The 15,453-nt window shown below is 37.6% G+C and overlaps 2 protein-coding genes across 8 annotated transcripts in view; one reads left to right on the top strand and one right to left on the bottom strand.

The window, feature by feature from the left end:
* LOC128892339 (14 kDa phosphohistidine phosphatase-like) overlaps window positions 1-15,453 on the top strand; it is a 122,657-nt gene that overhangs the window by 45,426 nt on the left and 61,778 nt on the right. Inside the window, exons 2-3 of the mRNA XM_054152714.1 lie at window positions 4,945-5,041; window positions 5,227-5,400. Of these exons, the coding sequence (XP_054008689.1) occupies window positions 4,978-5,041; window positions 5,227-5,400 (238 nt within the window). The 5' untranslated portion in view covers window positions 4,945-4,977. The remainder of the gene's footprint in view (window positions 1-4,944; window positions 5,042-5,226; window positions 5,401-15,453) is intronic.
* The window catches only part of LOC128892322 (phosrestin-2-like), a 52,893-nt gene continuing 42,850 nt past the window's right edge, over window positions 5,411-15,453 (bottom strand). For all 7 annotated transcript variants that reach the window (XM_054152678.1, XM_054152676.1, XM_054152682.1 and 4 more), the window contains 4 exons: window positions 13,925-14,125; window positions 11,852-12,015; window positions 8,007-8,288; window positions 5,411-7,399 (listed from right to left, as the gene is read on the bottom strand). In XM_054152678.1, coding sequence (XP_054008653.1) covers window positions 7,109-7,399; window positions 8,007-8,288; window positions 11,852-12,015; window positions 13,925-14,125 — 938 coding nt within the window. In that variant the 3' untranslated portion in view covers window positions 5,411-7,108. The remainder of the gene's footprint in view (window positions 7,400-8,006; window positions 8,289-11,851; window positions 12,016-13,924; window positions 14,126-15,453) is intronic.

The following is a 15,453-nucleotide window of genomic DNA, read 5'->3' as shown; positions in this document are numbered from 1 at the left end:
ATTGTTATTTCAAATTTCTTGGAAGTAAACGGTAATTAAAAAATAGACTGTATCGCGTGACAACTCTAATAATGAATATTCACTAATAATATCAAACATCAAATAGTTAATTGACTCTATCATAATCATCATCATTATCGCATTACTGATAAGATAGTAATTTTGTAATATATCAAATATGTAACTAGCAGAAAGTATTATGGTTCACAACAGTGAAACAATTCAACCTTATGTTAAATAAAATATATAAATTTCCCGATATGATTATACTTTATACATAGCAGTATTTCTTTCTGTCGTCTAATAATCAATTCATAATTCGCCATAATTCTACCCTGAAAGAAAACGTCCTCCGTGTTCCAATTCTCCATGTTCCAATTCTCCGTTTCTCTGTGCTTTGATTCATCATAGCTGACTTCTTGAATTCCTCGTAAAGATATTTCTCTTCAAATGGCGTTTCTGCTCCCGCTCGAGCACGCCTGCGAGCAATCGGACCTATATTTATAACGTGTTCTCCAAGCAAGTTACTCTCCGATTGGCTGAGAGTCGCATGGTGGGGGAGAACTCTCCTGTCCAATGTAGGTTGCGCAGCTAGACCTTATATCCCCTAACCGACCTAACCGACAACACCGTGTGCAAGCAGTTAAACGTTTCTCAACAAAGTTCTCCCCCACCATACGACTCCCAGCCAATCGGAGAGTAACTTGTTTGGAGAACACGTTATAAAAATAGGTCCGATTGCTCGCAGGCGTTACTAGCCGAAGAGCTACCAGTAAGAGCAGGAGCGGAGTAAACATTTGATTCTTTCAAGATTGTTCAGGCTACACGTTGCACATAGAATTTGACTGTGTATAGTAATAAGTATACATTAATTCCGTTTAAACTTTTCCAATACATACAAGAAGGACTCTTCGCAATAGGTCGATTCCTGCGTCAAAGTAAATTGATTTGTCTTCTTTCCTAATTAAAAAATATACTTTTACAAAGGAATCACATAGTAGGAGATAAATACGCATCTTGAAATTTCAAAATAATTTATATTATTATAGTCTTATAAATAATATATTTTAAGAAATAACTTAATTTCGATTAAATTCATTCTTTTTCATAATTAAATTTTTCGAACTTGATGCATGCTTAGTTTTCAATTTTGAATGTTTACATAGTAAAAGTCGAGTCATCTTTATTGAAAATAAAATGATATTTAACGAAGAGATGTTATCCCGCTTATATTCTACTAATTACTCTTTCAAGCTCAGGATTTTCAGGTTTAATCCTTCCGTGTTCGTTGTCTGAACTCATTTATGTGCCCAGGTGCTACTTGGATGAGCGAAGGCAATGGGCACGATGACTTAGTTTATAAAATTTATAATAATAATATGTATGGCGACTAACTCTGGCTAGCGAATCGTGCACCGACGAGCTTTCCACATATTTTTGTGTGTGTGTGTATGTGTGTGTGTGTGTTTAGGATGGGGAAGTGCGTCGGTTAAAAATTTATTCCAAACCATAAACAAAGTGGTATTAATACCAGACTTTTATAATGATAATATCAAATTCTTATTTATCATGACTTAACTCATGATTGTTTCATTAAAAATATTCTTTTGCATATTCAATGATCGTAATACGTATTTCATTAAATATGTATATATTTAACAAGTAGCTTGCCAATCTTGTAAAATACAAAAAAAATAATACACTGAGATGAACCTGTATACTAAAGCATTACAAATAAATATTTGTATATTGTATATTACATATACGCAATGGTCGCTAGCCTTTGTCAGTCGATTTCAGGAACTGGTACCTTTAGAGTGTGAATGTTGTGTATGGTATCCTCGGGTGTCGGAGGTATCCTGGGACACCTCTCTAGTTTAGGTTGCGCCCGAGGACCTTGAATGAGGACCGTTGAGCGTGTGTGTTGGTGTGATTGTTTCGCCATTTTTAAATATAGCGTTAGGTAGGTAGGTAACCTAACTTGTAGTGTGTATGTTAAATCCCAATAGGTAGAGTCCAGGGTAGATCTCGTCACTTTAGTTTGGGTAGGTCGCACGCGTACGTGATGAGTCTGCACCTGTAGGTGGATTCTAGGAATCGTTGCGATCACGATGCAAACGGAGTTTCTGTCCGTTTGTTTCGGAATCTGCTCTTGATTCTTCAGGTCTCGACTCTTTGAGTCGTTGCTTCGCGGTCGCGGTCGTGATCTGTAGGGTTGTTCGAAACCCTCGTTCCCTCGAGGTTCTAAACGTGTGGTTCATTGGGTTGAATTGCACTGAACCTAGCTATAACTGTCAGATGGGATAATGCGTCCGAAGAAAGAAGAGAGGCCCTGACAAGTTGTCGCAAGAAAGGGCTGCAACGAGTGGCTTCCCATCTTCGGATTCGAACATGGGGAGTCATTACTATGTTGTCACTTTGCTCGCCTGTAGTCGTAGTTAGTTTATCCGAGTTTTGTACTCCAACGAGGGAATTCAGTGTCACTTGGGCAAATCGCGTTTTGCAGTAGTTTTGCGTAATGGAAATATCGCGTTCGATTTACAGGATTCTTGCTTTTGAATTTTTCGCGTTTTGTTTCAGAGTAGTGTTGCCAACGAGAACCAGCCGCGATTTTGCTGTTAGTGTTGCGTATAAATGAACATTGCTCGCGTTCGAATGGAAGTAGTATTTAGAGCCAATTTAGCTTTTGATTAGTATCTTTCGCGTTTTCTTTCAGGGTAGAATTATGGCGAATTATGAATTGATTATTAGACGACAGAAAGAATTTATATATTTTATTTAACATAAGGTTGAATTGTTTCACTGTTGTGAACCATAATACTTTCTGCTAGTTACATATTTGATATATTACAAAATTACTATCTTATCAGTAATGCGATAATGATGATGATTATGATAGAGTCAATTAACTATTTGATGTTTGATATTATTAGTGAATATTCATTATTAGAGTTGTCACGCGATACAGTCTATTTTTTAATTACCGTTTACTTCCAAGAAATTTGAAATAACAATGTAGAGAATATTTTCGGAAATATTGAAAATTTGTTGCGTAATCAAAATTTGCTCGCGGTCGTTATTCCATTTCGTAATGAGTAAAAAGCTTGAACTAAAATAGTACGCAAATGCAATTCGATGATATTCGTATTGATAGCAAATCTTTGAGTAGAGTCGATGGTTTTCGTTAGTATTTCTTGTATCAAAATAACTTGTATTTGATTACAAAATATGCTTCTTTAAACTAAGAATAAATTGAAATTACATTAACATACTTTCATTAAATAAAGTCATTTGTTTTGCTTAAATTATTATAAAATAGATCTTTTAATCTTGTAAGATTTTCTCTTGCCATTGGCATATATTCATAATGATTAATTTATTTATGTTTGTACTAAAATATGTTCTTTTCAGATGTTAATCCAGTGAACAAGTTTATGTTACAGAGTAAATAAAAAGTTTCCCAATATTCCTCTACGATGTTCATCTAGAAGAGGAATGGTAAAAATCAGTACAACAGAATTTGTGTGTCTGAAACACTAATCATAAAATTCTGTTTAGTATGTTTCAGTTTATGCTTCAGAAATTCTTCCTGGGATCATCGATTAGAACGAAAAGTGTAGTACTACATTAATAGTATGTGTGTATATAATTTTTTTTTTTATTCGGGGTAATACACCTCCGGCTGGGGCGGGTGGGGGGGGGGGGCACAAAATTTAGATTAAGGATAAGGGTGGCTAGGATGTGGTTTTTGTCTTGGCCACCCAATTTTTTTGGGGTCTCTATATGCAGCAATCTCCACGTGGTGAGACCTGGGCCCTCTATATTATGTAATGGGGATGTACTGTACATCCCCAGTAAGGCATTATTAATTGCATACTACTTAATATGTGCAAATGGCTGCAATCTTTCTCGTTTACAAGTAAATGAAAATATGAGAACTTAGAATTAGTCTAAAGCATATATAATAAGACATAATGAGAGTGTTATTATGCAAATAGTTTACACTATTTATATAAATAAGTCGATGAAAATTAAAGTCCGGAGAAAGAAGAGGCCCTGACAAATTGTCATATGAAAGGGCTGCAACAAATAGTTCTCATTGGGAATCATTCTTGTTACTACTTTGTCGCCGTACTCGACTGAAGTTGTAGTAGTAGTACTTTATTTAGATGAGTCATGTACCCCAACGTGGTAACTCATCATTCAGTTTCGATTAGGCAACTCGTGTTTTGCATTAGGGTTGCGAAATGAAAATATGGATCGCGTTCTGAATGTCTAAAATGACAGTCGGCTATTGTTGTGATTGTCCATTGTGTTTTCTACCGAGCGGATCACTCTGTTATACGCGTGGAATTCATCATATATAAGTTTAGGGTATCTTCTGTGCTTTATATGCTTATCATATCTGATTTCAATAAATGGATTTACAAAGAGAGATAAAATATCAGTAGGACAAAAATCTATGCAAACATCACTTTTCATTTAGGACCTAAAAAGGTTATTCCGAAAGTGAGGCGATGATAAAAATGAATTTGTATATCAATCTCTTCCTATGCTCCGTCGACGTCGGTAAATGTAAGAATATGTCGACTTTAGTCAAATGGTAACAGTGCGTAGGGAAGGGATAGACACTGTTATGCCAGAATGGTAACGTCGCATATGTACCGATTTCACGTTACCAACCCTCAGTAAGCGCCATCTCATACGAATTGTCTGAACTAAATTTGTTATTCTGCGTGCTCTGCCATTATCCACAAAATGGTGGAACTCGTCTTTGGGAATGTTTTCACGATTTTTCGCTTTTCGTTCTTATATTAGCATATTTTGGGTCGAATGAGAGCTCATGCGAAAGAGGAAAGTCCAACGAAGTGTGCTCTGGGTACTCACCGATATGCTAGATATGTGTGTGTGATGCTTACTAGCGCCGCGTGGATTTATGTCTCCAACTAAAAACGTGGTTCCACCTGCTTCTATCGTATGGCTGCGAGTTTTAAGAATTTTGGAATTTGTGTGTTGAATAGCCGGTATTTGTTTTTTGAAGGTATTTCTCGAAAATTACGTAATAACATATTGTTACGATCTTGAAGTGTCGATTAACATTCCTTTATCAAATATTTTTTGTAACGAACTTTCATCAATCTGATTCAATCAATATAAACTACTCCTATGCCAATAGGTTATATTGAAACAAAAATATTGCCAAAGATAATTTTCTGCGTTTTTCAGCGGTATTCTCAAATAATAGGCATCTAGCCACGATGTCTCAATCGTTGAATAAAGTACCCGATGTGGATATCGATGGTCACGGAAAATTCAAGTATATTTTGATCAAAGTCCAGGACGAAGCCGGTGATGCCAGCAAATCCATCGTCAGAGGTTATGCTAGGGCAGAATACCATGGTATGTCACTTGTTTGCAATGGTTTTACTTTTTGATTCAATTATTATACTAGAGAAATGTTTCTTTGATTTCTATGTATCTATTTGAGGATAGAAATTTAATATTTTGTATAAATAGCGAATCTACGTTAAAAACATAAGAATGCTGCAATCATTTATTTTCTACACACAGCATTATATTTATTTGGGCTCACATGTTGTTCTAGAATGCCTTGATTTCCTCAAAAACATCTATAGTTCTCTAGGATGTCTTCAGTTAGAGAATGAAAATTGCAATTTGCATTTAAGTCTTACGCAAAAATCTCATTTAATGATAAATCATTTAGAAGCTTTACAATATTAGGCAATAGTATTCTTATACAGACATATTCAAATAATTAACTATTTACAGTGGTAAAGACATAGTCTGTACAGCTTTGCATCTCAGCATGTATTTCATATACAATGGTGTAGATTATTTAGGCTGGACTAACTTATTTTTTATAAGGGACAATGACTTACATAGTATTTATTTTAATTACACAGAACATTCATTTGAAAGCAAATAAAAATTAAGTTAGTAGCATAAGACATTTGTTGTCTAAAAAAATAGATTTGAGATCTTTTCTTTCATTGATCTGTGTTTACAATTGACTCGCAGGTGTGCTTAGATGAATACATTTTACAGTGCATGATTTTGGGTTGCGAACAGTTAGGAGGGCAGTATGACTTTCACCTTAGGAATATCGTGCATTGGAACTGCACGAATTTGTAATGTATCCTCATTGGCAGAAATGGAAATGTTTCTTAAATTGTACCTAGAAATTATTCGATTCGTTTTATAAAGAATACAACTGTTTTCTTTTCTTCCATGTACAGAAATACATGTCATTAATAGAAGAAGAGGAAACTATATAATTCTTGCGTTTTAACAAAATTCTTCGCATGTAAAATATATATCGCACATATATTTGTAAAGTGATGCTACTTAGAAAAGTAACATTTTCAGGAGAAGTAATATTTAAAAAAGCAAATGTTTTAATTACAATCACGCATTCTACATGCTGCAAAAGTTATACATATAAGTACATACCTTGCAATCATCGATGCTTTTTCTGGACTAATTTACTAAACTAGTTCTTTCCATATAATTTCTTTTATATATGCCCTCCTATATTATATTCTGTCTCCTTGAAGACTATCAATATCAGGATCAAATCAATTAACACCGAATAGAGTTAAACCATGCTTGTGTTGATGTTATATTTTTGTAATCTCTAATTAAATAGATAAGCATCGCTAGATGATAATGAAATGCTTATCATACATTTTCATAATGGTAACTTAAAAATCACGTATTTCAAGTAATTCGTAAATTCATTTTAGAAATATATGTGCGATATAAATCACCAAAACTTATAGATCGTTCCCATCCACCATTCTGGTGGATAGGAAAAGACGATGCTGGCTCCTGAGCATCTTTAGTCGCATTTGAAGTTGAATTGCGTGAAATTCAATCGGAAAGCGATCATCTTTCCGCGACAGACTGGTTTCAATTTCTTCGTCGTAAAATTTCTCATCCTTTACTAAGAAGCTCTTCTGAAACAGCACCAAGCTCTCTGAATATTAAAGCCCAGTTTGCAGTTCTTGTGGATCGAGTTCTTCACGTTTCTCGCACCACTGTTGTTCCTTGTTGATGATCGCGTTGTCTCGATTGTTTGCACCTGCCCTCAGGTGCTGTCACCCTCCTCACAATGTTCTATCAGATCCACGTCGACGTCTCTAGATTCCTTCGATTTCTCTTTAATCGGCTCCAGTTTGCTGGATCTGTATCTGTGCCCGTTGTCCTCTTGTCTTTCCAGAGTGTCCGTGACCTCGTCGCTTGTTTTTCCCCCGAGCTTCGTAGATTCTCTGACGGGAGAAGGAAAACCCACCAGATCTGGGTCCGTGTTGCTGTGCATCAACGTGAACGGCAACTTTAGGGATACTTCTCCACCCATCGCCGTGATTAGTAGCTTCACCTAGGAAAACGAAAATTGGTCATCATTCTGTGCTAGATTAGATAGATCTTTGGTGTCTTCAGTAATATTTGAAATTTGTGATATTATATTGATTCTATAGCTAGTTTCAACGGTGGTGATAACTTCTCTTCGGTAAATTATATCAATTTTGTATGTTTATACCGATGGTTAAGGGTTATCAAATAAATTAGTGATTGTAGTTCTAATTGCCCTCTTTCCAAATCAGTCTTTACAAAAGGTGGCCCTTTAAAAATGATTCGTTGAATGAATTTTTCTATCGCACAATTTATCTTTAGTCGCGTCGAATAGTATTTCAATTTTTTACAATTCAAGAGTCTTCGTTCTCCAATCTATTTTTCCTCACTACTTCCAAGCCTTGTTAGCTCGCCTAATCGTACCCTCGAGGCCTGTTCGAACGATGTTATTTTCAGAATCGTGTATTCACGTATACCTAAACGCACCGAACGTACACGAAGCGAGCCGGCGTGCACGTGGAATGTTTATTTTCGTTTTGATGGATGACACAGTTTGGATAATTGAGCAGGTTAAACGCTGCTGGTATAGCAGAGCAGTAAATGTCCCCGTTGAACACGTCGAAACGTATTACCTTGACGTAGTACGAGACGTATATCGCGAAAACGTTCCTGTCCTCTGGCCCGTTTCCAGGACAAACGACCGTCGAGGCTAGGATGGCACCTGCCCTCGCGTAACTGTCCTCCAGAGCGATCCAGTTTTTGGTCGAGCCCTTGATGGGTCGTAGAGTGTAGTTTCTGCTCATGGATGCTCCAGGACCTATCGGACAGCCTTCTTGCGAGGACAACAAGGCCACCACGTTCTTGAACTTGCCGTTGCTGAACATGCAAACGTCTACGTGTTGCACGATAAAAACCTGTATAGATCAAAATAGAGAGATTAATTAGTCCAATTGGAGTGGCTCGCTTAACTTCTAGTATTTAGTTAGGTTGGTTCTAAATAATTTTAAAACCGTCATTCGATACACAATATTTTATTTAAAATTTACGTCTTTTAGATTTCAAGTTTAGCGAGGCCTAGCTTGTTACGTCTACGCTTTGCAAGGTGTTTCATTTCATAAATTGCATTTTCTAAGTTTTACTCGTACTCCGTTTTTTTATCGCAGATATTTATAGATAATAGCGATATCTTCTGTTTCTATCATAAATTTTTTAATTAACCATCCCGAGATTAAGACTGTAAACTGACGTAAACTCATTCTCACCCTCTCCTATCTTTGTGGTTGACTTTAAACATCTGTGGTAGCTACCGCCAAAAAGTGTGTTTATCCGTTTCCTGCTTCACGGCATTAATGTTTTCCCAGCCAATCCGCCAGGCTTGAGGACAAACGCGATTAGTTCGTTTCAAGCACGGTGTAGGTTGCCGGGATCTCGGCGTGTGTCGATTTGTTTGCCGAACTGTCGAGTCAAAGTTAACGCAAACGCGTGGGAAACTCGTACGGTAGTCATCGCGATATCGGACCTGTCCGTTCCTGGTTCCAAACGCTGTTCTCCACGTTCGCTAACGAACCACGACGCAAAGTCAATCGACGCGAACGCGATCGCTTTATGTGCCCAAGTCCTTTCTGTCGCTCGAGGAAATTCATACTCGACACCTTTCAACTCCTTCCGCCTGTTGCACTTCTGCCCCACCCCCCCCGCAGCTTCTTCTTCGACCGAAGCTACACGACTTTTACGCAGGGATGGGCAAAGTTTCGTTCGGATCACGGTCGAGGAATTAAAATACCTCACCGTGATTCATTCGCAACGTTTATCTCGGTGGGCAGACATTGAGAGTTAATCGAAACGTTTCGACTCTTAAATTTTGGTCGGTCTGATGTCTGTAAAGGGTTCTATAAATGGATCTTTAGGATTATATTCCTTAATAACAATTCACGTTTAATTGTAGTCACGTGTGCTTTGAAAATATAAATTCAAATGAGTGACATGGCTGTGGGTATTCTAGCCACGAAGAGAAGGGCGTTTTCCCATAGTATATGTAGATATTTAAAAATGCATCTGCCAAAGGATTCCGTTGTGCATAATAAATTATGTATATCCTTAAAAGATGAACGCATACAAAAATTCTTTCCATTTTTAAGATAAAAAAATCAAAAGAATACTTGGAAATTGACTCTATGGACCTTCTTACGAACGAGACGTAAAATGTTTTACAAACTTGTCGCTATATAAAAATTGTAATCTAACCACAATTAATAAACATGTTATACATCTCACTCATAGAGTCGTTTATAGCGGAGTTTCTCGCTAATATCAGACAAAATTGATCAGAACATCTCAGAAAAATGTAGCCAGCGAAACAGATACTCGACTTTTATGTCGTTTCCGTTCCGTTATCCTTTCCTTCTGCGTTTGCCAACTCGGATATCTTAACTACGATCTTATAAATTCAGAATGTCCCGTAACGTGTGCTTCAACGTTTTCCACGTGGTCGATGTCCCGTATTTGAATTCAGACAGCGTTTTAGAGAATGCAAACGATCGTTTCATTCAAATGACGGTATTACGTTCCACGGGTGAGTTTGTCTCCCAGCAATTAAGATTTCTGTCTGGGAAATTTAAAGCAGAGGACCGAAACGAGGAGAACATTCCCGGAATCGTGACTAAACTCAACGTTTCGGGCACTTCTTGGAGAATTCTTTGCGTCGAATTCGAAAAGTCGATAAAATTATCGCAACTAAAAATAAGAGAATACGTAATTAATTAGAAAGACACGGGACATTTGATGTACGTTAGAACGAGCTCAAATCGATGATTTAAATTGAGTGTTTAATCATACTTTACTCTAGAGGAGCAGATGAACGTTTTTAAAAGTGCATCAGAGTAAATGATTTGCCAAATTATTTTTTTATTCAGACTCTTTCTACAAAACATCAAAGAGTTGTCTATCCCTCTGCGTGCCATTCTATTATTTTTTGGGACTATTCAATAAATCAGACCTGAAAATTGGCAGAGATTTGTAGCCATTGGAAAATGTACACGTAAAACTCTCGAAACCGGTTTTTCGAAGATTTTTAGGCTTCATTAGCCTTCTAAAGTACGGAGCAGGTGGTTGGAGTTGAACTGGAACATTTTCGGCTCCCTTCCAAGCACGATTCGTAACTAGATTACGCGAGTTGCCCTCGCATGATCTGCGAATGAACTTTTGTCCGGCTTAATGCCGTCCGGGTTGCGAACACTGCCGCTCGAACCATTAGTATCTGGCTTGATCCTGATTAAACCAGCTCTCCACTGGTAAAACCGATTATGTAGTTTCGAAAAAAATTCAACGCACTGTTCCATGGTAATTTCCTCTGTTGCCGCGAAAATCTTTCTTTATTAGATTCAAGTTATTCAACTTCGCATCCTTACGAATTAAAACTCGCTCACTTCATGCATCAATTTTTCTTTTCTTTATCGTTCCTTTTGTTTCATTTTTCAATTAGAGAAATCTATAGTCTGTCTTATCCACCGCAACCAGACATTTGTAGTTGATGTTAAAAATATTATCTCCTTTCCTATCAAACTTGTCATGCCTCTCCTACATTTTCTCTATAATTTTACAAACTAATAAGTGTTGTTTTAATATGATAACACCAAATGACACGAGTATGGTAGCGTTCGTCTGATATTTTCACGCAACCACTCGATTACGTATCGCCGCGACATTTAATTGCCTGGAAACGATTAATTTCGCCGCGATAATGGCTCGTATCGTCGAGGAAACTCGAGACGGTGAAAAGGTGGGCGAGAAAACAAAGCACGTCGTTTACTTAACGTGACTACCGATTTCTACGGGGATGATTCCGAGTCGCGGATAATCGTTGAGTATTCCGTCCTCGTCTGGAAATAACGAAATGAATTTATAATCGTCGACTCAGCGGGGCAACTCTTTCTTTCGTTAAGTTTTCATCCGGGGAGTGATTCGTTGCCGTGACCTTATTAAAGTTCTCGAGTGCTATCATGGAAACGAACGACGCTCGCGGGATGCGACCGATTAATTCACTAAGTATGAAGCTAGATTAAACCGTTCGATATTACAATGAAAAGGATTTAACGCTTTGCACTTCAAGAATTGTTTTCAACGCGAACGATTAGCTATTTCAAGTCAGTTGGCATCCGTTTTGAAAATTGGAATTTCTTCCCCCGCGAAAATCGGTAAATAATTTTAGACTAGTTGTATAATTTAAATTAAGGATCAGACTTTTCGTTTCTACAATATACGTGCATTATGTATTGTTCAGTTTCTTCTTTTTTTAATTATTTCAGATTTTGGTTAACATCCATGCCCACGGCATGTTTGTGTCAACTTAGAAGTCGTCAACGAATGTATCGGCTTAGAGTAGGTGTATTTCTTCATATTTACACTTGTAATTTATTTAGTTTTATTTCACGTGTTGTTAGAATAGCGATGCAATTCTTTTTGGGAAGACGAGTCTCACCTTGATCCTCCTGACGGATTTACTGCTGTTGTTAGTGACGTTGACATGAACCGTGATGGGATCTCCGTGACCGTAAACCGCACGATCCAGCCTTCCTTCCAAGCCGACGCGACCATCGCTCAATAGAAACGGTTTCTCCACCGCAGCGTGTGGTCCCATGTTTTCTGAAATCAGACATCGTTCGATACTTAATCCACCATCGATTCTAGCAATCCTACATTTTCATACAAGTCATACATGGTAAAGTCTTTTCCCTTAAAGTCTTTTTCGTCTATAATAAATGGCAGATGGATAAAAATACGTCATTACTATGACCAAATAAAGAGTAGATCATGTAGAAGTCATTAGAATTCTCGAGGAAGATGACTTTGAGAGAAAGGGTTTGTCAACTTTGACATTTCTTCGCATCACTCGCGTTAACGTATCCAAGATTAATGAAACACCCTGTATATGGACGTGTCTAACTGATTTCAACAAATTATAAACTTTGAAATTATTAGATCGAGGGGGAAACAGTTAATACCGTATCAAAGTTTAAAGGCCAGCAGTAGAAAGGTCACAAGTAGTATCAGCCAGCAATGGCCAGACACGTCAGCCAAATCGTACCAGAGAACTTTAGTGAATTTTTATTTCATACAAATTTTACTTCACATTTTTGACTTATTTTTCCGCAAAGAATAGCCTCTTCTTTTTGGATGTACTATAATTCTTACCCTACTCTGTGTATCTGCAGATCTTGAACTATGTATGTAGTAAAACTACAAAACTGTATGGTAAAGATGAAGACAAATAGCGATAGGCAAACTTGTATATATAGGGTGTCTCATTATAATCTTTCCACGCGATTATCTCGCAAAATATTCATCATTCAAAAAAAAAGTTTAAACGAAACATGCTTTATTTGAAGGGGGACATTCAATGGTGTACACTGTTTTTTTCTAGGTACAGGCGCCTCCGAGATTTCAAGGTCACGTTTGTTTTTTAAATGGGAACGTAGTTTTTTTTCACGCTAGACACAGCTTACCTCAAGACAAATTCATTGACCTATATTATGTTGACTTTAAAATGTCATTCAAGGTCATTTCCATAGCTTAAAAGTTTCTTCTTCACCGCACGTCCAGAAAATGTTTCTTATCTTCTAAATTCAAAAGTACGACCTTGAACATTTATGCACCACCTGATTCTATCCCTAAATGACAGGTCAACTTGTTCTAAAGTTTCGCTAGCAATTTGTCTGTAGGCATTTATTATTCGAGCCTTCATATTTTCGGCTGTTGTTGGCTGTTGATGTCGAGATAGACGGTGAAGAGGTAGAGGAAGTCCGATACCTTTCCCACCAAGGTCGCTAGATTTGGACACCTTTGGATTCTTACTTGTGGGGTTACATAAAAGATAAAGTTTACATGCAACAGCCAACAAGAGCCGGAAATATGAAGGCTCGAATAATAAATGCTTGCAGACAAATTGCTAGCGAAACTTTCGAACAAGTTGACCTGTCATTTAGGGATAGACTCAGGTGCTGCATAAATATTCAAGGTCGTACTTTTGAATTTAGAAGATAAGAAACATTTTCTGGACGTGCAGTGAAGAAGAAAACTTTAAGTTATGGAAATGATCTTGAATGACATTTCAAGGTTAACATAATATAGGTCAATGAATTCGTTTTGAGGTAAGCTATCGTGTCTAGCGTGAAAAAAAACTACGTTCCCATTTAAAAAACAAACGTGACCTTGAAATCTCGGAGGCGCCTGTACCTAGAAAAAAACAGTGTACACCATTGAATGTCCCCCTTCAAATAAAGCATGTTTCGTTTAAACTTTTTTTTTGAATGATGAATATTTTGCGAAATAATCGCGTGGAAAGATTATAACGAGACACCCTGTATACAACGGGTAATAGTTTAGTAGCTTGAAGCCAAATATTTATTTTACGTTCCTTTTACGTAGTTTCTTGTTCGAAAAAGTTCGTCACATATTTGTAGGCTCTGCATACCACCCCGAAACGAAGAAAATATGAGTAAAATAAATAATACCCTGTGCCTGCAAAATGATCATCTTTAAAAAACCATCTTACCCTCGTCCTCTGCTATCTCGTTCTCGGCGAAGGTGACCCTGGTCTGACAGGTTTGGGTTCTGGGTCCAGGAGAGGGTGTCGCGGACACAGGCACGCTGTAGACCGTGGTGGCAGGCAGGGGTGGTTTCGAGGTACGTTGTATCACCCTAATGCCCATCCTGACGGTCGTTTTTCGGTGAAGCTTCTCGTCCGCTCGTTCAGCTGAATTTCATCGTGTCGGATTTTCGATATCGGAACCGTTGCGTTATTTACAAACTACTTTCGCCGGAGAACGACCGATCGAGCGAATCACTCCACACGAGACTCGCCGCGATCGTGTTTCCGCCAACGCGAATTTTTGCAACACTCAAAGGGCGGGGATGGATTTAATTTACAACAGGAACGTAATACCTTCTGGCTGAAGCGGGAATTTTAAGCCGAAAATTTCGAAACCCAAAGAGAAACCGACGCGAAGCGTTGGATGCCTGATAAACAGAGCCGGAGAAGCGAAATAAAATACGCAATCAACACGCGCCGCTTCGCCCTTTCAGTTCTCGTAATCAGTTCCGGAAATCGATGTCGAAATACACTCTCCCCTCGGTCGTGAAAGAACGTATTCGACGATTGATCCGTTGAACCGTTTTATCGGTGAAATTTTCACCGGCGAATTAAATCGGTCTTCCACGCGACAGGGCACAATTAAGGGGGTCTTTCAGGCCAGGATGTTGAAAAGTGTTACTTTTGCGGAATTTTCTCTCCGGAACTGTCGATACCAGCTTCGTTGAATTTTTGCATATTTATTTGGACCGTACCTCGAGAAAACATGTATGTGTTTCCATACGGGAATATTGATTTATTAAAGGAAATGTAGGAGCCAAAGGGTTATCGGTAAAAATAAAAAAAACACGCGGTACTGACATCTTTGATTTTTCAAATTCCATTCATACGAAACGAATGTTCACAAAACAAATGTCATTGTTTTGTATTCGATGCGAGCGTAGTTTGTGGAGAGAATAGGACGGAAAAATATATTACACATTTTTCAGATAAGGGAGCTTTAAGAAATAATGGTGACATTTTTCAGATAACGAGACCACATTTTTTTTTCTTCTTCTTTTTTTTTTTTTAATTGAAATAGGTGATCGTAGTTAAGTTGATTGCAGGATCGATGATAAAGATACGTTTAGTTTTTACGCGAATTACTTTTGGTAAAAATTGGTTCGTTAGTGTCGGACCTGTTTTGGACATCAGCTTGGAAAAAGTTTCGAATAAAACTGCATTAAAATTGGAGACCTCGACACCGCCGTTTTCATTCGTATTAGTAACTGCGTGTACCGTAATAAATTCTGCTAATGAAATTTTGTAAATCACACACGGTTACTTTTTGATTACCAAACAATTGCCACTTTAAGAGATGATCGGACAAAACGTCGCATGAAAAATTAATTCATGGAATTGAAGTTCATTTTTTTTTCTTACATAAATAATAAACTCTCAATGTAAAATTCCAAGGAGGAGGACCTCTTTTTCTTATACGTAGTCTGTAAGGT

This window comes from Hylaeus anthracinus, unplaced genomic scaffold (genome assembly GCF_026225885.1).
Source record: "Hylaeus anthracinus isolate JK02 unplaced genomic scaffold, UHH_iyHylAnth1.0_haploid 12002, whole genome shotgun sequence".
NCBI lineage: Eukaryota > Metazoa > Arthropoda > Insecta > Hymenoptera > Colletidae > Hylaeus > Hylaeus anthracinus.
The sequence above is the reverse complement of the archived record's forward strand: the minus strand, read 5'-3'. Positions and strand labels throughout refer to the sequence as shown.